Source organism: Pollachius pollachius (genome assembly GCF_949987615.1).
Source record: "Pollachius pollachius genome assembly, chromosome: 2".
In the NCBI taxonomy this organism is placed as follows: Eukaryota; Metazoa; Chordata; class Actinopteri; order Gadiformes; family Gadidae; genus Pollachius; species Pollachius pollachius.
This window is the reverse complement of record NC_136935.1, coordinates 41,685,999-41,708,990: the sequence shown is the minus strand read 5'-3', so window position 1 is coordinate 41,708,990 and position 22,992 is coordinate 41,685,999. Positions and strand designations below refer to the sequence as shown.

Here is a 22,992-nt window from a genome sequence, read left to right as displayed (position 1 = left end):
CTACATGGGGAATCCTTATTTGGTCACAAAATTCTCATTGGTTTCGTCCTACAAAAATAACCTCAGTTTGTTGATGTGAATGCCTCAGAGTTCGGACCACACAAGTCTATCATGATAAATCTGAGCCACGGTTCAACTCGTCGTTCGTTTTAACTTCCAATCGCTTGCATTCAAAAAATATTTTACTGTAACTACAAGTGTACAAGTTAGACCATTCAATCATTTCTGTTGGCACCGCTGTCAAACAGAACGCAGCCCATTTCAGAACATTTACAAAAATAGAAAATAGTTTTAATCACAAAATGAGTTCCCTCCAACTAACTCAAATCAAATGGGATCATTGTTTAATGTAATAGGGCAATGGATTATAACCCCCCCCAACCTTCCCCCATTACAAATAACACTGAACTTTATACCCACACATATGCTCTGTTTTGTTTGCTTTGTTAGCGCTTTGTATGTTGTGCTATGCCAGCCCCTGCTGATAATAATTGATTTTGAAGTCACTGGCATGTGTTTAGTGAAATATAAGCCAAAAGCAGGAAGAAGGAATGGTTGGAGGGGGGCTACCCCAGGCAGGGCAGGTGTGATTCTCTCCTTTCTGTACCGTAAACATAACCTAGAAAAAGAACAAAGCCGTACTGCCTCGCCCCCTTTGGCTTTTCCTCATCTCCCCTTTGCTAGCATACAGCTCATAAAAGCTGCCGTTGAAAACCGATGAGTAATTTACTGGAATCTGAAGCAACCTTTTTTTAATAATATAAAACACCTGTTCGAAAGCATATATTGCCTTGTTGAGTAATGAAAACGTATCACTGTAAGCTGCATTTGATGGGTTTGATGAAGTGCACAACGGGAACATCCCAATGAATGCGCACTTTGGTCACCTCGAGTTGTTTTGTCGGTGCGGGCTCGATGGACGAAAATTGCACCTTTGTTGGCACTTAAACAGGCCGTAATCTCCCAACACAAAGAAATAACCTCTGCAGAAACCTCTCGTTTGCAATTTCTGTGCTGTTTTTGCCTCTCTGGGAAGCCTCAAGAGAGAGAGGGAGGGAGGCCAATGAAATATTAACACTGCCTCCTTTTCCAGAAGCCCATATGTTAACACGGTATTGTGTGTTGCAGAGGGAGAAGCCCCCCGGCCAGCCTGGACCGAGGGTCTCAAGCTCATATATTTACACTGACGTCCCTTCTACACACCATTTGTTTTAAAGACCGCTCAGCCATGCCCGGCCTGGAACCCGGGAGGGTATACTTGTTGAGCTTTGGACCATGTTTTCCAGTAGAGTAGTTACCTTACCTAATGAGCAGCCTTAGTGATAAAAAAATAAAGTGTTTAATGGTCATTATTATTGATGATGGCGACATATATACGAGACAATATTACGATTGTCATCGCAGCGTCAGCTTATCCCGCAATCCAGGGTGACCTTTGCTTTTAAGTGGCCGCCATCTTTACCTGTTCTGCCATTTATGTTGAAGAAGCCCTGGGGGTTGCCACTGGTGATCCGGTAGGACAGCTTGTCACTGGCCTTGGCGTCAGGGTCGACGGCCTCTATCTGGATGATGGACACGTCCTTCGGGGAGTTCTCCATCACTGAGGGGTAGTAGACGGGCTCCGAGGTCTGCGGCGCGTTGTCGTTGACGTCCTGCACCTCGATGTAGACCTCCACGAAGGTGGACAGCGACACCACGCCGCGGTCCGAGGCGTAGACCGTCAGCCAGTAATGGGCGGTGGTCTCGTGGTCCAGCAGCTCTTGTGTTCGGATGATGCCTGTGTGGCGAGAAGAAGGGGATATGGTTTGAACTCTGAAACCTCTTATGGCAATAAATGTTAACAGACAAAGCCATTAGGTATGGTGCTGAAACCTATCCCCACTTCCTGCTCATTCTATGCGATCTGTTGAGTGTATCAATAAAGACGAACAACATGGAACATGACATGGTGCAATCATTCCACTTTCAAAGAGCTCTAGCATTTGCATTCCAAAACGCCTTTCAAAATCGTTTTGGTGTCAGGTGTGGGTGTGTGTATATGTGTGTGTGTGTGTGTGTGTGTGTGTGTGTGTGTGTGTGTGTGTGTGTGTGTGTGTGTGTGTGTTGTGTGATTGTGTGTGTCTGTGTGTTTTACTGCCATGTGGGGGCTGCAGTCTCAGCTGAGCACACATTAGGGCTTACAGAGGCAGGTGATGAGATGTGAGGTTGCTTGAAAGTGTTTGACAGGAAATGTGAAGAAGCCAGGTATAAGATAAGGACATTAGGATATTAACGAGACACGTACTGCCAACACGATTGGCAATACAAACAGAAAAGGATAAATTAACCCCACAGATATTTCAAAGATAGGCCTCATCAATCTTACTAGCACAGTTGCATCTAGTTAAGAAGTGTTGGTCGCTCTTGGCTTTGCAAATTAAAATACATGTATGTATATACTTTTATGGTATGGTCTAACACAATCAACAATAGAAATGTGATACAAAGAAAACACACTTGAATATACTACTAACATAAGCCATCTTATCGGCAAACAATAAGTTTTGCTTTGCACTCCAAACAACAGTGTAGAAGCCTGACCGACATGACACCCTTCTAACAACGTGCATATGTTGTGCCTCAGTGCGCACGGATGGGGGGAAAAAATGCCAGTTTGGGAAAAAAATGGTTGTTTCTTGACTCCATAAGGGTTTGCACCCATGTTTGCATCCGTCAAAGAAATAGAGCAAAGTAAGCGATACCTGAAACAGATTCAAGGGTAGCAGCTTGCTTCTCAACTTAAAATCGGACAATAATGTTACACCTTTCCGAAATAAGTTAAATCTAACTTTTGCATATAGGCTTTATCATTATCGCAATTATACATTGCATGTGTGTTTGTTAGCCTAACGAATTTATTGCTGCCATTCATTATAACCACATCCTGGCAACAAAGTTATTTGTATCCAGGTAAACATGCTCCTTGTCTTGGAAAGAGTCAGACTGGTCGTGACGTAGGCTAATTTGTTGTCATCGTGTTACTGTTTATGACAGCAGCCTTCCGAATAAAGGGATTGGTTTGTACTTCGGAATCGCAAGGAGCCGTCTGCAGGTCTAAAGGTCGTAATAAAAGTACAGAAGAGAGCACACGCCTTGATTATGGAGAGGAAGTAAATTCATTCATTATATTTATCAAAGCAAGCCTTGCCTAGCCCTACAGTCTACGTTTGCTGGAGGACCAGATAAGGGTGAAGAAGAAAAGTCATGCATAGTGAAGAGACTTCCCACCGCAAAACCTTCACGCTTTCCTCAGCCCTCACAAAAGCCATTGTTCACTTGCTGTAACTCAATGAACTGCACTGCAGGACTGCAGCCAAGAGCCGGCAGAGCCCCTTGCTGCCTTAGGCTATGAGAGATCTCTGGGTTAAAAAAAATAAACTCCACAGGTCTGTCACTAAAAACTCCCTTTCAAGGGACTCCTAACCCTAACCTCATACATCCTCCAGGTACAGGTTTTGAGGTTTTTTGTAGGCGTCCTGCTACTCGCTGGCTGGGGGATCCGTACTGTTGTTACTCATCGCTACAAGTCCCTGAAGTTAGCTTGAGGCTTGTAATAAGGGAAGCTGTGGGGGGCTGGGGTTGGGGTTTTGGTTGGGGGGGGGGGGGGGGGGAAACGGATAGTTCCCTGATGTTTCCCTGAGGCGAAGATCCATGGACAGGAGAAACACAAGCCAATATCTCCGTGGCACTCAGCAGCACTGATGTCTAAGGTTAACATTCACTGGGTTTAATGGGTTTATTGATACAGAGCTGTGCAGACTAAATATTTATTTATTTTTGCTTTAAGTTAGTGAAACAAGTCTGAATTTAGGCCAACTTCAGAATTGCTATTCTAATTGTGAGTGCGATCAATTGATAAACAATATTAAATATTAATCGTGGACTGTTGATTGATTCCCGCTCAGCACACAGCTCGCTAGATGGAATTTCAGTCTGTTACTGTTTGACATCGTAGAAGTATTGAATTCTGACCTCTGTATCCGTTTTTTTTGGTTTGCAAATCTTCCCAAAACACTGCTATTCTTACTTTCTCCACTAACACCACAAATGCGATTTTTTCATCATACCTTGTAATAAGAGCCTGAAAAAATCGACTTCAGTCAACGACTACTTTAACAACTTTTACATTCAAAGGGGAACTTCACGATCCAAATCAGACCAATGGAAAACGCAAATCCAAGAACAATGACGTCACTGATGAAAGATTTCACTAATTATTTCATGGAAACAAAGTTTATGTTTCTGACAGCTATTTCGTACAACACGCATATGAAGCATTACTCTCTTCTCACTCTAGTGACTCTATTCTTATGTAAATAAGACTACTAACCACCTAATGTAACAAACTTCTACCAAGAGGACAAATATAGATAAAGATAAGATGTGCATCAACGGGACCCATGGGACATTGGAGAGAGAGCTGCGAGATATTGGTTGTGCCAGAATACTGCTCAGAAAACCGACTTTGTCTCAGGAGCAAAGCTGAGACAGGGTTAACCCAAAGGTGAGAGTAATATGAAATTATAACATGACATGAAATGTGTTTTTCCCGAATGTAATCCATTTGGGATTCACATCAAACATTGCCAAATAACTGTTTATTGGCATTCAGTTAAAAGAGTAGTAAGATCTTTTAAAGATGTCTTTACAAATAGAAAAGAAAAGAGTTATGTTATTTTACTTAGCTGACTGCAAACTGCATAAATCAAGCTTGCCACTGTAAAAATAAGATGTATGAAACTGCAAATGTACCATGTATTAATATAAAATGTGAGTGCAACTCTTGACACTCTGGGTGTGCTGAAAAGGCCCACTCAAGTCAAGAGAATGCATGAATGTTTAAAAAAAATTGCAGAAAGGCAAAGGACTTGGAGCAATACGAGTCAGAAGGGGATAAAAAAAAAAGCGAATATGAAAATGGAAAGGGAAAAAAGGCATTTCTCTGTTTTTTTCAAATCAGACTGAAACATGGAAACCAAGAAGAGAGACAGAGAGGATCTGTTATTCGTTCGTGTACGCACATGCTCAAGTCAGTTCAAATGGTTGGGGGGTGGAACGTTTGCGCGCTAATAGGACATAGCGCGAGAGTGAGCGCATCAGACCTCTTTTGAGCTGCTGCCAAGCCAATGCCCATGCTTGAGTAGTCATCTGCTTGACGGGCAGACACTGACCTAACACAACAATTTCACTCTCACAAATGTCATGCACTTGGCTGGCTGGCTGGCAAGCAGCATTGTAGATATCAGCCAAGGGGATGAGTTAATATGCCGTTGTTATCTGCAAGCCACGGACGGAATGTGAGCCAAAACAACTCTGTGCCCTGCATTTAACTCACCGGCCATGCGAGAGTGACTGCCAGGTGGGGCGTCCTGGTAGTTGTTATTGGTTTATATAATGTGCAATTCCTGACTGATATCCCAACACAGTTTTAACAGACAAAATAAACACAGGCCATCTGAAAAGCCTTTGGACTAGGAAAGGTGTGTTTGCAAATCTTTGGCCTTTGTCAAAGGTGAATCACGGGCTGAATCACTGGCACACCTATCTCATTGAACCTTTTCTCTCAGTAAAGGAGGTTGCAAAACCTGCCTTCGGGCTAATAAAAAATCTGACTGTGCAGAAAAGGCTGCCAGATTTCCTTCTTCTTTTTCAACGCCAATCTTATCTTTGCCTACGGGCATTGTTCTGTTGAGATACTGCACAAAGTAGAGGTACAGTAGGGCTTTTTAGAATAGCCTGAACAGTTTTAAGGCATAATGTATATTGGTAATATCACTGGACACAGTCATTCTCCAGAACAGATCCATATTCATGTGAAGATTATGATTATAAATAAGCCACATAAAGGTGAACCAAAGCTGAAGAATTTACATTTAACACTAGAGAGGAGAGATTACTTACCAAGAATGTGTGCCGATTAGGCCTAAAATAAGCCAAAAGTTTAAGCACCCTAAAAAGTTATCTGTTCTAACTGCAGTATTGCTGTCTACCCAATGTTTTGTTTTGTTGTATATGCCACCAAGTTTATAACACTAAGGGACTGAGGGACAAACTGAGCATTTAGTTATCATAGCCAAAGGCCTTTCCAGTCAAACATAAAACCGAAACTCACACCTTTCAAAATCAAGGTTCTTTGATAATGACTGTGTCAGTCACAGGAAAGTCTCATGTTTGTGGAGGAATGCATTTGCTATCATTATTGCATATTTTATTTTATAATGATATACAAAAAGCCCCCGGGGCGACGAGACAAAAATAGAAACAATTATTTAACCCCAACAATCGGGCTTGTGGTTAACATCCCTTTGGGCTGACATCACTCTGGCTGTTTAAGAACCGTAAGAAGCCCTTAAGTCGTTTATTTCGGCCAGACATTAATGATTGGAGGGCCTACCTAGGTCTACCTAGCCTCCAGTCTACTGACAAGTTCCCTGGGTTTTCACCACTGCACAAGACCGGAACCTTCCAGAAGGCTAGGCAGACCTATTGCTAAAGCTAGCAAGCTTTTCAAGTGTTTTGTGGGAGTGGCTTTCAGGGAGGCGGGCAGAGTAGATGTGTTTTTTTTTGCAGTTGGATGCTTTCAAAATCTAGCTCTGGCTCGTTTCTCAAAATTGCCTGCCCTTGCTTTACACTCACTCATTTTGTCCCTGTGAAGCAGTCTATGTGCTTGGGAAAAGTATATTTCGGGATCGCTATTTGTAAAGGTGCGTCTGTGACTATGCTGCGCTCACACAAGCCCAGCAGGTCCTTTGATCATTGAAAACTTGTTTTCCAGCGAATCACTTAATTTCACTTGCAATCTCGTCACTCACTGAATCTTTATGGAGCCATGAAAATATGATCACATAAAACTTTATTTAGAGATGACCTCTTCCAACTACAAAATCTGATTAATGGCCACATGCTTTTATTCAACTGCCAGTCTTATTGCGCAGCAACAAGGTCCTCCACCAATATTCTATTGAAGAAAGGTGCTTATTTCTTCTCTATTTATTATTCTATGGGCAAATATTTAAACCCAGCAAGTAGGCTTAGTGCATATTAGACATACACAGCATTGTCGGCCAGACAATGCCATACATGGTACAATGACTCCTATCACCATCAGCACATCTTTTAAGTTTTTCTTTTACACAAATACCCTTATTTGATTGTGGTTCCCATGCATACATTTATTTTTGGAGGCCAGCCACACAATAAACATTGAGTGCCTTTTTTATTATTTATTTCTGATTTAACAAAGACTGAGTCTTCCACAAGGCTAGGCAGACCTATTGCTAAACCTAGCTAGCCATGTGTTTTGGGGGAGTTGCTTTTGAGGGAGGCTTACTATGGCTGGTTTCTCGAAATTGCCTACTCTGTCTTTACTCTACTTATGGATTTTTGGATCTGTGTTTTCCCAAGTGAAAAGTCAGAAGGATATTAAAGGTACAAAAAAATGAGTGTTGTCAGTTTAATGCGTTATTAACGACGTTATCGCAAACCAATTTTAACAGCGTTAATTTTTTTATCGCGCAATTAACGCTCTTTTGGCTTGGCAAATGTTGCAGTTTTTTCACCTGCTGTCTAGCAACAACTAGTCACATTAGAAAAACGACAACACCATACCGGATATAGCTACACCGGAAACAAAACAACAAGCACGCCGCAAAAACTTGTTGGGGCAAGCAAGGATACAGAGTGGGTGAAAAACTCCTTAAAAGTGTGTGTGTTTTTGTGTGTCACTCTGTTCGAGCCTGCACGAGAGTTCAATGTTGTCATTAGCTGTTACACCTTTCTGACCAATCGCAGTTCAAGGCCCACCTGGGCTGTACCACTTCGGGAGGGGCCGCTCAATTACAAAATCGACTTGGTTGCGACGTTGACAGTTTGTTAGTGTTGCTTGTTGAGTGAGTGAGAGGTTGCGGGCGCACAGCTCAGGCTGCCGGATGGCGCTGCAAGGAACTTTTATAAACACAATATTGTTATCCCGCAGTAATCAGCCGGACAGCCCCGAAACGTTAACGGCCCACCGGGAAATCTCCCGACTCTCCTGATTACCACTCCACCACCGTGTGTGTGTGTGTGTGTGTGTGTGTGTGTGTGTGTGTGTGTGTGTGTGTGTGTGTGTGTGTGTGTGTAGGCGTTATTCAATAGCCTGGTAATGTGTATAGGCCTACGTACGGTAGAAATATTCATACTGGTTTAAATAATAAATGTTATAGTATTTCTTATCTTTGCTGAGCAAGAGTTTTTCCCTAAAGTTCAGCGATTGAAACAAATAAAAGCCTGGGCTATTGAGGTTTTAATGTAAGCCTACCACTGTCATGCACCTACCCAATGTCAAGTGGACCGGGTTGAATTCACTGCGGGTCTCTCTTCTTATATCCATCTTACCAAATATTTTTTATTACTGTCCTTCTCAACACTCTCTGATCTCACTAAAAGGCTAGCAGCACGAAATCAAGGGACATTTAGAATAGAAAAAAATGTGTGATTAATCGCGAGTTAACTATGACATTCATGCGATTAATCGCGATTAAATATTTTAATTGCTTGACAGCACTAAAAAGGATATATACACCGCCCAAGCCCAGTTAAATGCAGGGTTAATCACCTACAAATGCTTGTATCATTACAAATTCATACTGTTTGGTTAAACCCATAAAAATAGATAGGAAGGCCCAAATATTTAGTCTGAAACTCTGAAGTTGTTTTTTCTGGAATATAATTTACAAAAAAGGATTCGGATACAGTATAAGCGTGAATAAATAAGAATATTCTGTGTGGGCTGCCTACCTCTCTCTGTCTATGATCCTGTTTGTAACCATGCTTGGTTTCCTTGTTGAATTACACATCATTTCAAAGGGGTAACACCTTATCACTTATTTAAGGCTTGCAGACATAATGTTAATAGAGCAAGACAGGAAAAAGACAAACACGCTATTGAATACCGATTCCCTCACACCAATTGTAACCATGGGTAGAGGGCGGCAGCACAGCATCGGCCATATACCGTAGTGTTCAAGATGGACTGAGCCTGCAGGATGCAGTGGAGTTTGTCAGGTGTCAAGTCTGTCTGACATATCAAGTCAAAAGTATATAATATGAAGCAGTAACCAAAAACCAACTTGTCATCATTATATCACGATTGTGGATTTCGCCAAAATCTGTTATCGTCCTAATTTTTTTTTCTTTGGCATTTCTGCATTCACACTGAAGTATTAAGCCTTTAAGAAAAATAAACTTCCAATACAAAAAGGCATCAATTTGGAATGATTCTCAGAGAGCTTTTAGTAAACCACGTTTTAATAAGGCAGCATGAGGAGCCAGGTCTCTTGCTCCTTACCAGTCTATTGGCTTAGGCCAGCACGTGACGGGCTCTTTGCTTTAACGTTGGAGCTCTCTTTGAACCACCTAATATAATTCAGTTTACCCCTACCCACATTCCTCTGTCTTCTGAGGCCTCAGCTCACATGCTTACATAAACTTTCTCCGCTCTCCCCCTGCAACTACCACTCTATAGCCCTGGAAGCATGCTTCAAATTCCTCCACTGTGCTGTTGAGGCCAGTGTATCAGGTAGAGACCAGAGCTTAGCCTAGATCGCTATTGGCTAGCTATTTGCCAGGCCATTCAATATCACAAACATCAATAGACCATGGTGGGTTTGAAAGATTTGTCTGTTATTGGTATGTAAGTTTTATTAAGATTTTTATTAAGATTTATCTCTTTGCTCGGCATGCAAAGAGATACATCTTCATAAAATAACCCATAGATAAAAGTGAGAGGATGACTTTGATTTTTTGATGTTGATTGTTAGTGAATAAAGCACAAAATAAAGAGATTTCTAATGGGCTCCCCTTTTCCCATAAGCCCGTTTTACACAACCTGTTCCAAGGTGGGGATGTTGCTGCATTATTCAGCCTCTCTTAAAATGTACAAACACAGAATGGGGGAGAGTTGTATTTCAGCCTTTAAGCCAGCGGCGGCGGTAGTTACAGAGCCAAATGAGAGCCAAAAGATGTTATGTGTACGACCCAGCACCGGGGGAATCAAACATCTCTGAAGAAATGTCTCCATCTATGGCGTCCAAGGTCTGCGCACCTTTCTTCATAAAGACCACTCCCTGCTCCTCTTCAATTTATCCTCCAACCTACTTCTGATCACACAAACACGTTGCTGTCAGGAATCCTCCATTGTAAAAGGTATGCATCAATATGCTATATACAATTCAAAACAACTTTGCTTGCGTTTGAAGGGTGATGTGAAAGCAAGAGCCCCTCCACACTCACGCGGTAATGTTTAGAAAGCTATTTCACAAACCGAAGTGTATGTTATACACGACACTATACGGTGACGTTGCGTTACCTCTGATTCTGGAATGCCGGCATCTTATGTTAAAGCACATTATTGTGTCTTTGCAAAGCCAGCATATTGAAATATCTTCTTTTGGTGATCTTTGTGTAAAAGGGACTTTAAAATATGTTAAATTCCTAGGCCTAATTTTAACTTTTATATTTTCTCTCTCCTGTTGAGATCTGCTCACACTTTCTGCCATGTTATTATCTTACTGTTTTGTGTTCTAATCAAGAGAACTTTTTGTTCTTTTTGGAAAGTAATCTTTAAAAGAACAGTATGACCCATTGTTTAGGATAAACTAATTTTCCTTATTTTTTTTACAAAGTTGTTTTTTTACTTTGGGTCGTTATAGTGTTTATTTTAATGCACATTATATATAAATTACATATATATTATATCAATTTTAATCCTTATATTTATATAATTGAGACAAATATCTGAGCCTGTTTCTTCAGTTTCATGTTTCACTGTTAAATGGGGTCATGCTGTATTCAGTTCCAGAGAGATGCCTCATGACAAAGTAGGTCTATGACCTCAAAGTGATGCCTATCTTATCTACTCAAATGTCCCGGGCAAAAAGCTATGACATAGCAAGTTAGGCTGATACACCTGTAACCACTTCCACTTCATCACAGAGCTTTTTAGATATCCCCAACTAGCAGAAAACCATGACTTTTACAGCATTCCAGCACTAACCAAATGATTGTGCAAGTTTGCGAACACAGAATAAAAAATGACAAAATGTTATTGTTTAACAAGCAGGATAGACCTAAAAGCATGCCGCACTTACTAAAGATAGCACTAAAACATACCTCAAGCAAATGGCTGAGGTACAGATTTGCAATTACTACATGCTTCATAGGAAGTTCCTTAACTTTTACGACATGGCTTCCCATGTTGTTAACATTCATTTACACTTTCATTAATGAAGGTCTTCATCAAGTAAAAAACCTATTAGGGCATACCAGGGGTATTTTGTCTGGCCTTTGAACCTACTTCCAAAGAATCTCGCCCTAACGAAGAGCACATTATTATGAGCTCGCACTGCTTCACCTCCGGGCACCCAGGTGTTGGGGATTGTCTGACATATATCTGTTTCTGTTCGGCTCGCTACACTAGTTTGTCCTTGGGGACAATAGTCCATATGCTACGAAAAACAAAATGTTCTGGAGATAAATTGACTTTTGATAAAGTAGCCCCACAGCATCAAGGACGCAATCCACTATAGCCTGTTTTAGAGATAATTGTGTCAAAATATATATGCAGACAATTCCTGTGTTTCAAAAATGCAATTTGCATCACCGGCCATAGTGGCCTTTTTCTAAGCATTGGTATGAAGATAAATGACAAACCAGAGGTGTCAACGTGCCAAAAAATATGGACAATTTAGTGTCATTGAGCTTTCTCAGAAAAACAAATATCAATTGTTGACAAATATTTGGAATTGGCCTAGCTGTCAAGTGTCCTATTTGTTTGGGGTAAGACTAGATTGATTGAAGAATAAAAATGTGATTGTCTAATGCAAGCGGATAATTCCGTACAACAGTACAATGAAAAAACATGGATTTGCACAATCAATCAAAAAATGCATTTGTCTTGATTCCACACAGTTTGGCTCCAAAAAGATGTATCTTGCATCACCCTTGGATGGCGAAAACAATCAGTTTGAATCACAAACTCATGTTTTTTCAGGCTTGGTCAGGTAGGCTTTGACAGCCAAGGAAACGTGCGCCTGACATTTATGAAAAAAAGGGAAAAACATAGGGGCAGAAAAGAGAAGCAAAAAGGTTTGGGTTTGATCCCTGCAGTCTGCGGCATAACCCCTGCCGGCCTCTTAATAACATGTGGGACTGCCTATATTCACTGTACATTGCTTTGGATAAAACCCTCTCCTACAAAATATATTTAGGCGTCCCTTTAGAAAAATAAATCCATCCAAAAGGCCATGGATCGTTTACTTACAAATACAATTGTATTGTATTTGTTTTCCTTCGGCATACGTGTGAGTTGTCAAAGTAACAGTGTGCTAAAATAATTCTGTTATACATCACAAGTGCTTTAAATCAAGCCGACATGGGAACAATACCCAGACGCAATTCAAGAGCATCATCATTATTAAACCAAGCCTCAACAGCATGTCAACAACAGCATGAGCAGAATTTACACCAGGGACACCATCTGCACGAGGGACCTTTACAGGGTTTCCAAAAGACTTAATGGGATGAGAGAGACACAAACTTTAACAAGGGAAAGTGTGCTTTTAATTTACCTTCCTACAATCAACTTTGGCCCAGTGCACATTCCTCGTCCCATCGCCCCAGCAACGGCACTAGAGCGAGGACTGCTTGGAGTCATGTGGCATTTTTCAGCCACTCTCGTCTCAGATATAAATAGAGATACTAAACACAAACTACAGTTAAAAAGCTAATCTGAAACATCAAAAACTTAAACTGCCAATGTATATGCATGTTCCACATCTATTATCAATGTAGAAAAGGGAGGAAAAGTAACACTTTGAAATATAAAAAAAAAATCTGAACTTATTTCTTTCGGTACGAAACAGTCATTCGTCATAACAATGCTCTCATTCAAAGTACGGACTGCTAACAACCTCAAGTAAAAGGGCAATGCATGCATTATCTAGCAGGAAAGGGCATTGCATGCATTATCTAATGAGCAGGATTTCTCTCACTCTGAATAGGGATGTCGTCTGCTTTCATACTGCTTTCAAAATAGTTCACATTTATCGAGCGTCTACTGATTGCAACACTGGTAAAAGCCAATAGAAGCTGGTCTATAAAGATTTGCTTCTCCGTACGATTGGTTATAATGTTTTAAAACCTGGGTTCTAGATACTCTGATGTCTGTTAATTGTTTTAAAGCATATGCTGGAATAAGCCCTTGAATGCTGTTGGTAAACTCTCTCTCAGGGGGTTAGTTTGTTCTGCATGACAATTCCAATGCCCACTGGCATCCACTGGCTAGCAGCCTGAGGCAAGTTCTATTCATAAAGAATTGAACCTTGTTCAACAAGGTAATCTAAGCAGACTCAGTGTCCTTGCTACACATTCTATGAGGAATAGCTTAAGGTAAATATCATCCTCTTCTATATGTCTAGCCCTGTCTGCCAGTGCTCATTATGGCTTATTCAAAAGAGTGCTGTTCAAACAAAACATTGCTAAAGACAAAATTTGTTTCTTTCGAAATGCTTTGCAAAGTCAAACCTTGAACATTTAGTCCTTCCGTCGTTAGATTTTCTCTTTTTCTGTTTTCCACACACACACACATACTGTATACACAAACAGACAGACACACACACACACGCACACACACACACACACACACACACACACCTACAAGCACACACAAACACACACACACACACACGCACACACACACACACACACGTCACATTCACACATACCCACGATATGACTATGAAGTAGGCACATTTTTACAAGGAACATTTTTGGGGTGAGACAGAGCATTCAAATGAGCAATCAGAAAAAAATCAATGAAATCAAAGCCAATTCAGTTTATTGTTAAGAGAGGTGGCTTCAACTTTAACAGTATGTAAATGGGGTTGAAACACAAGCTGTTAAAGTAAATATTGAAACAAAACGTTTTTTCTTTGAGCAAACTGTTTCTCTGGGCTGTTTATGGGGCGATGGGGAAGCAAAGGTGGACACATGAAAAGCATTTTTCACTTGTCAAACGTCCCACTTAGAAATGCTGAAAACAATTAGTCTGTCAGATTAGATCTTTTTTTCATCACACACCTTATCAAGAGAAAAGCGTAGTAAAAAACAGATTGTACTTTGCTTTGGAAAAAATCGAATTAGCCACAAACATTACAATCACTGAGTGTATTACATTGTATCATCCTTAATTACCCAATTTACAGTATTGAAGTATGACATGAGCATACGCAGGAGCCAAAAAAGCTGGAACCAAGTCAAGTCCACTCACACACTACCTCAGGCTAACTTCATGATTTGCAAGCCTAGACTAAATGCAGGAGGTGCCCTCAGGACAGGGGGCCATTTTGAAAACACAACAACCACACAAACGGACACAGAGCTTTATTTTGCCAAGATTTTAAATCTGAAACTTGCCACACTATGAAAAGACAAATTTGAACAAGTGTTCGACTCTTATTGTATAATGAAAAGAATGTACATGGCCATTTTTGATTAATATGGCAGCAAACCCAACAACTGAGTTGAGAAATGTTTTTCACAGTGGAGATTAGCGAGGTTCTCTGCTTGGTGCCAATGTAGCCTGCAAACACTGGAGTACACACCTATAATACATCACGGAACATTGATAACACTGTTTGCTGGGTACGAGCACACACACTAGGCCAACTTAAAAGTATTTTTAGTTCCCAGTCCAAACACATTTGAAAGATTTGAGGGTTCAGCTTCCTCTGGGTTTGCCTCTTTTACCATGAGTATTACCTGAGCCATTGTTGGAGAATAGATTGTGCTTTCCAATAATAATTTCACAAAGCTCAACACACCTTACAAAAGCCACTATTGATTGGTTGATATTATTCTTCTTTCTATATGGTGCTTTACTTTGTAGGCCAACCTGCATAAAAAAACAGATTCTTATTCGCAGAACTATTTGGTTTGCTTACTTTCCATCAACTTCCTTCAATTATGCATAGCTACCTGATTCTTCATTAAAATCAATGAAGAATCAAAGATATTGGCTGAGGGCTATTCTTATTCTCCACTTTTCCAACATTCTTATCGAGCCTATGAACATTGGAGGTTATATATGCTATAAAGCTTATGTATTATGCAGCACGTTTCACTTTTTAATTTAGACATTAAATATGTAGGAACTGGGTTTGATTCTTTTAAGGGGAGAAAACCCACATTTAGCCACCCAAGAATGTGGTTGCTTCCAAATGGAAGCCATGTTGAAAATATCAAAGAAGGTAATGGTTAGATCCTTGTGGCAGGGACTGTGGCAGGAATTTCAGACTTTGACGTGTCTATGAGTGTCTCGGCAAAGGTGTTTTTTTGTCAAAGAAAATCCTAAGATACAAGTGAATCTGAAATAAAACAGTATAATTAATTAAATAATTCAAATTGAAATAAAATAAATCAAAATTAAATATCAATATAAATATCTGCTACAAAGAGGTTTAATGGAAAAATATATGAAGGTAATGCATTTAGAAGGTCAGTATCCTGAAAGAAAAAAATGTGGCCAAAGAGAGGAGGAGCTGGAAGGAGCACTGCATTTAGAAACGGCTTAGTTCACCTAAACAACCGGTCAGGAATGTCTACTGCAGGTCTGAGAGACAGCTGGCCCATCTGTTCCTGCCATCAAATCCTCCCCCAAAGAGGAAAAATGAATGGAATCAGGAACCTTAACAGTCCTCCCGGAAGTGCACCGTCTCTCACATACACATACCAACGCACAGACGCGCATACTCTTATCGATGGATGCCAGATAGTGGAATTCATTCTTATGCTAGTTAGCTCCAAACCACTGCCTTCCTATTCTTTCATGTTCTGAATAGTAAAAAGCACACACGCTTCACAAGCAGCCGTATGATAATGGCACAGAGGAAAGAGGAGAGAAAAGAAACTCACCAGTCTCTTCGTCAATCGTGAATATCCCCAGGCCAGAGCCATCCCGTATGGAGTATCGAATCTCCCCATCTCTGCCTTCATCCTCGTCTTGGGCAGATACTTTCATCACCGAGGTCCCAACCGGTACATCCTCTTTGATAAATCCTTTATCCAAAAATGAGGGGAATTGCGGCCTGTTAATGTTCTCGTTGATATCCACCACGTCCACCTCGATGAAGCAGGTTGACGACAAAGACATGGGCTTCCCTTTGTCCTTGGCTTTCGCCGTCAGGTTGAACACCTGCCGCTGCTCGTAGTCGAGGGTTTTCGCGATCCGCACCGCACCACTCAGCTTGTCCACGTCAAAGTGTCCATCGCCGCTGTCGATGAGGCTATAGCGCACCTGGCTGGAGGGTCCCACGTCGGGGTCGTGAGCCTCCAGCCACATGATCACTGCACCGACGGGAAGGTCCTCCCTCACCCTCACCCGGTATTTAGGAGGCACGAATTTGGGTGGATTGTCATTGACGTCTTCCAGGATCACCTTTAACAACACTGTGGAGACGAGCTGGGGTTCGGCCACAGCCTGGTCACGGGCGGCAACTTTTAAAACATACATGGGAAGGCTCTCGCGGTCTAACTGTTTCTTTACCGTCACTAGTCCGGTATCCTCATTGATGGCAAAGTGATCCGTGCCACCCAAAATAGAATACTTGACAATCCCGTTGTCCCCTAGATCCTTGTCGGTTGAATCCACCTGGATGATTTCTGTGCCCACGGGTGTATTTTCACTTATTTCCACTGAATATGAGTCTTGCAAAAACTGTGGGCTGTTATCATTCGCATCTAAGATCTTGACATCCAAGAGGCGTGATGAGGACTTTTGTGGTATGCCGAGATCGTACACTGTGACATTGAGTGTATAGTGGTCCGTTGTTTCCCTATCAAGAGGAGCATTAACCAGCAGCCAGCCACTCTCCATGTCCACGATGAAGCGGCTCTCTGTGTCTCCCCCTGAAATAACATACACCAGCTTCCCATTAAAGCCGCTGTCCGTATCTGTAGCACTCAAGTGGACAATGCGAGCCCCGATGGGAAGGTCCTCTCTGACCTCCATGGAACTCGGAAATGACTCAGCGAACTGTGGCGTGAAGCGGTTCACAGAATGAATATCCATGAAGTTATCCTCGGGTTCTGCTTGGGTGTGAATCTTGCCGCCTTGGAGCAGTTTCTCCGCCAGCATGGTCGCGACGCCGGTGTCAACACATTTTAATTGGACAGGCTTGCGCGCTGTGATGACAGTTATATTCATAACCATGGACTGGGTCTCATGTTCACCATCGCTGGCGGTGATCTGTAAACCATGGAAGGACACTTTGGACGCCTCTCCGTCACTGAGTGTCTGCTTCAGCGAGAGCACTCCGGAGTTTGCATTCAGCTCAAACAGATCCAACTCGTTCCCAGCTTTAATGTTGTAGTGCACTAGCTGCAGTTCATCCGCATCGATGGCAGACACTGTGGTTATCTGCTCCCCCACACCGTGGTCTCTTGGCACGGTGACTTCACAGTCGATATTTTCAAACAGCGGCTTGTTGTCATTTAGGTTATTTAGTGTTATGGTGACGGATGCTTCCACCTCTCTGCGGAAAGGGGAACCCCAGTCGGATGCCCTGACTTTGAGGTTGTAAATCCTGGGCATCAGCTCATAATCGAGGACCTCGGAGGTGCTGATGACACCCGAGAAGTACTCGATGACAAATGGCTGCGGCATGACATTGGTAATGCTGTAGGTCACGTAACCATTTTCTCCACGATCCAGGTCAGTGGCTTTGACCTCCAGCACGCTGGTCCCGACAGGTACGTTCTCATCAACTGAGGCCTTGTAAGACGTCTGCTGGAACTCAGGGGCATTGTTGTTTACATCAATCACATCTATGATCACTTTGGTGAATGCCTTTTTGTCCGCGGTCATAACGTCCAGCTCATATCTGGGGGCATTATCAGCGTTAATGGGTCCGGCTGTGGTGATTAAACCCGTGTCGGGATTAATGCTGAATCTATTCTTCTCCGATTTATGTTTAAAAGCATACTTTAGCTGTGAATGCTTGGGCAAAGCCGTTACCATAACGACAGGTGTGTGAAGTGGGGCAAACTCACTGAGATTGACCCTGTAGATAGTTTTATCAAATTTAGATGGGCCCATTTTAAACTGCGGGGAGGTAACATGAATTAACTTAGCAGAGGAAAACCGGGGTAAACTCCCCTTATCTTTAGCTTGTAGGGTCAGGTTATATCCAAAAGGCTGGCTGTCCCAGTCTACATCCTTAACCGCTTTGATTTTGTACGCTTTGCTCCCTGGACTGCTTCTCACAGCTTTAAACTGCTGGAGAGGGTCTCCCGCTACCACACTCAGCGACGCTATCTCCCCGTTCTGCCCCTGATCATTGTCCTCCACCATCACTACAGCATAGGTGGGGTCGCGGTCTGCATCAGAAGGGGCTAAAGCGACGGCGGTGATAACCGGCGCATGTTCGTTGGCCTGCTCTATCCGGACGGTCAGCTTGGCCATGCTACTGAAGCCACTGCTCCCGTAGAGCTTCATCCCTCTGTCTACAGCCAAGATCTCCAGCTCGTACAGCTTGGTCTCAGAGTAGTCCAGTTTGCCGGTAAGGGTCACCACTCCGCTTGTTGGGTGGACTGCAAACATGTCCGTCCAATCTGTGAAGCTGTAGTAGTATTCTCCATTTGTACCGATGTCGGCGTCTGTCGCCGTCACCTTGGCCACGCTGGTGCGTATGGCCGTGTTCTCCAGCAATGAAATACTGTACGACGTCGGTGAGAAGAGGGGTCTCAGATCATTGGTGTCCAGTACCTGAACCTTAACTCTCGCGCGAGCCTCCAAATTGGTGCCTCTTTCTGTGGCTTTGACGGTGAGTACATAGTGGTCTCTGACCTCGCGATTGAGAATGGCTGTGCTACCTCCTTTGGTCCTTATTCTCAAAAAGCTGAAATCTCCAAGGAGGTATTCTTCGGCTTTGAATAGGTTCTCGTTGTCCCCGGCAACTATTTTGTACCGTATCTCCCAGGTGGGGTCAGCGATGTAGATACCCATCTTGGCATGGCTCTCTAAGAACGTCTTAGCAGCAGAGTTCTCATATATGGTTGTGTTGTAAACAGAGTGGGTGAATTGCATTGTGGCGGATCTCGCAACTCTTTGGTTCCCTGTGCATCCACAGAGGTGCTCAAGGAGCAGTAGAACCGGTAGGATCAAGTATTTTCCCATATTTGTACCGTGATTTTGGCAGAGCCACCTGGAAAAAAAAGAAAAGAAAAGAGAATAGGATAAGTAAGAATGAAAAGCATACACGATTGTGTCCTTTGTCAGTGAATTCAAATAAATGAAAACAAATTATTCTAGGCTATTATTTCCGAATTTGCATTTGTACATCATGAAGGATATATTATACAGCTATATTATCCGTGTGATAACTATCTCAACTGTTAAATAAGTGAACTGCTGTGAACGTCGGTTATTATCCAGCCGATATGGTAACAGGCAAATGGATGTCATGTGGTCATTAGATATGCTAGTACGGTCAGTTAAATAAACAAAACTTTACTGTAGGCTAGTAACCCCTTGCTGCTACCTCTGCTGCACGGAGTCAGGTAGTATCCGCATGCGACGTTGTAAGCTGCATAACTACAGATCCTTAGTACAATTGAATATTTGTATGTATAAACTAAGATACCCTTCAGGGACAAGGACAATATACACTGTCAAAATGTCGGTCACGTCAATCATTGCAAATTAAACCCTTACAATTGAGGAGCTGCTTAAAACTAACAACAAAGCTCTTAGTTTCTGAGCAGCTGTAGCTGCAGCATGAGCTCAAATCCCCTTCATATTAGATTATTCTATTTCTATGTATACCTAACTAGGTTTTCATGAGGCATAACGCCGTAATATAACAGGCTACACGAAATCAATTGCAAATAGTTTGGTACGAACAGGAAAAACAAAAAGAACCCAGGTTATTTTAGGCATTATCGTCATCTGTTAAAAGTCAATGAAGTCGGCATTGTGTCTTTACTAGTTATTTTCATGAAAGACGACACGTGTTTACTTTGAGCGTATCGACCACAGCGCCGTGCTTACGGGTTAGGTATTAAGGATGTTTAGGTTAATAACTTTTGAGTTAGGTATTAGGCTGTTTGGGTTAATAACTGACAGAGTCTACCTTGAATCACAACTCAACTTGTGGCATAGCGGATATAGAAGATACAGAAAGAAAGATAAAGTAATTCCTTGATTGCACTTTTTGGAGATTGCGTTTCGTGCAAGCATTTATACAACGACTAATTATGTGTTCTCCATAAAAAAATAATTAAACACTATTTATTTTTCAAACCCCCATCCCCCAACCAAAACCCATTCAGTTTTTAAAAAGAAGAGAAGGCAGTCCGGAGCTGAGCAGATGCACGGTCTCAGAAAAGTGCACAGAAAGCAGTAACGGTCAAAAGATAGACATTTATGAAGACCATTTAAAAAAATAAACGCTTCTCCAACACGTACCCAAGTTACAAATAACTCCGCAAAACTCACAACGACCCCGCATTCGCTTAAGTTCCCCCGGAGATAAAGGCAGACGGAGCGGTGGCCGATTCCTCTACAAAGCGCCGCTCACAAAGCTAGCGGGACCGCCGCCGATCCATCGAAACTTTTCATACGTCCGAAAGATGCCAAGACTGACTGAAATTCGCAGTCACAAAGGATCAACAAAAATCACCAGTGGGTTACATACCTATTCTATCATTCGCGACGTAGATTAGGAGGTTTTTCATGTAGTTTAAAGTCTCCAAATCTCGGCATGGCAATACGTGGAGTCTCCTTCCCTACTCCATCCACTTCGCACTCTCCTTTCCATGCAGCTCTCCTTCCACAATGAATGCGCCCAGTATCTTTCCGCGCTGCGCACGCCCGGATCTACTTACTGCTGGCATGAACCTAAAACCCTATTTTCTCTATTCCCTAGAATAAAAACCAAATAACATACCACCTGCGTTTAATTTCGTTTCCCGTGTTCTTATCAACTCAGGCTATATTTATCCCAATGTTCCTTTTAAATGTTTTCTTTTTAACCTGATGTGTAGCCTCCCAAACACAACAAATGGCTAAATTCTCAGATTGATGCAATTGTTTTACTACCACTTACGTTTACACATATTGTCATTAGTAATAGTATTGTAATAATTGCTAATATCATTATTATGATCATTATTATTGTTAATAATAATACGATTATTGTTTTTTTTTATTATATTCATAACTCATTTGTGATTGTTGTTATAAACAAATCCCTGTTGAATCTTTAAGGTTGAGCCCATCTATCGATTGTCAAGTTTTTTTGTTTTTTTTCAGTGAATTCTTAATGGATTTCCTGCCTTCCCACTGGAGGCACGGGAGTGTGATGAATATGCGATTGATGGCGCTGTCTCGCTGCTCTCGGCCGGACCTGCACAGCACTGAAGCGCCAGTGTGTGCGTGCGTGCGTGCGTTCCTGCTTGTGCATGTGTGTGTGTGTGTGTGTGTGTGTGTGTGTGTGTGTGTGTGTGTGTGTGTGTGTGTGTGTGTGTGTTGGTGGGTGGGTAGGCGCGCGCTCTCATGCGTGCTAGTATGCAGGCTTAATGTGTGATAGTGCGCGTCTCTGAGTGCGTGCGTACGTGCACGTGACTTTGTGCTCGTGAAGATAAAATATGTGGAGAACAAACTTCTAAGCGCTGCCCCTAAAATGCATAGTATGAAGCAGGGAATTTCAGTGTCCATACATTTCACTTACCAGGGCATCTGAACGACCGCTGCCGGTGGAAAGTTACGTTACACAAAGTCCTATACTTTTGGGTAGTTTGTTAACATCTCGCTAAAAGTCTCTCTGGAAATCGACCACCAACCATTCCATTTTCTTCAGAGCCCGAGAGAAGAAAAGAGAAAAGCATCCTTTAAAAGCCGCAGCTTCCTCGGCCGCTGTGGATTCATAGCATTTCCATGGCTTGTCTAGTGCTCCCTGACATCGGTTTAACGGCAGTGGCTCGCTCTTTCCAACGGGTTTAGGCAGCGTGTCGTCACGAGTTCATCTGTCATTCTAAGCATGCAAAGGTCTCAAACAAGGCAACGTGTGAGGTTATTTTGGGGGATTTTCTTTGTCCAACCAACCATCTTCCCCTTTTGCTTTGATAGATGTTTGGGTATGCACGTTGTGTCTCCATAGTTGACGCACGCACAGTTTTTTTTCCTCATTTTTGAATGTGTCAGTCATTTGGTAGATTATGATGCCAGTTATAGCGTGCAAATTTGCCTAATATCTATTCAGCATCGCCCTCACCTAAGTCCCACAGGCTGTGTGTGTGTGTGTGTGTGTGTGTGTGTGTGTGTCTGTGTGCGTGTGTGTGTTTGTGTGTGTGTGTTTGCATATGTCTGTGTGTTTGCATGTGTCTGTTTGTGTTTGTATGTGTGTCTAAGCATGCATGTGTAAGTATGTAAAGACAGTGTGAATACACACACATGGCTTTTAATGCATGTGTGTGTCTTCCCCACCTCCCCCTCCCCCTCATCTTCCTCCTCCTCCTCTTCCTCGCTCTCTTTTTCCAGACTATGTAAGTCATCACTGGTAGCTCTTTCCCCCTGCCGGGTGGTGCCTCCTCTGTGATCTGCTGATAAAGATTTAATTGAATTCAGGTCAGGTGATCCCCAAGGCTGGTTTCAATCCTTTGATCCCATTCAGTGTTTGTTGTCAGGGCAGTTGGGGGTCAAATCCCGATGACTTATTGATGCAGACTTGTTTGCATCTGGGAACTTTAAGGGCCTTCCCCCGTCATAGCAGATGGCGTTGGGGATAGAACGGAAACGCTATGCAAGTCAATTTAAATAGTGACTAACAGTATTATGAAACATAGTGGGGAATGAGCCCTCTCAGGCCAGAAATTAGAAATCCTGATAGACACATCAAAGCAAAAAATGATGACTTG

The 22,992-nt window shown here is 42.3% G+C and overlaps 1 protein-coding gene across 3 annotated transcripts in view; it reads right to left on the bottom strand.

The window, feature by feature from the left end:
* fat1a (FAT atypical cadherin 1a) overlaps nucleotides 1–20,892 on the bottom strand; it is a 72,206-nt gene extending 51,314 nt beyond the window's left edge. For 2 of the 3 annotated variants that reach the window (XM_079758561.1, XM_079758563.1), the window contains exons 1-3: nucleotides 20,772–20,892; nucleotides 15,991–19,280; nucleotides 1,463–1,777 (exon numbers count right to left, since the gene is read on the bottom strand). In XM_079758561.1, the coding sequence (XP_079614687.1) occupies nucleotides 1,463–1,777; nucleotides 15,991–19,252 (3,577 nt within the window). In that variant the 5' untranslated portion in view covers nucleotides 19,253–19,280; nucleotides 20,772–20,892. Of the gene's footprint in view, nucleotides 1–1,462; nucleotides 1,778–15,990; nucleotides 19,281–20,542; nucleotides 20,635–20,771 lie in introns of those variants that run through there. The other variant, XM_079758562.1, reaches the window with a different exon arrangement.
* Nucleotides 20,893–22,992: the final 2,100 nt, after the last annotated feature.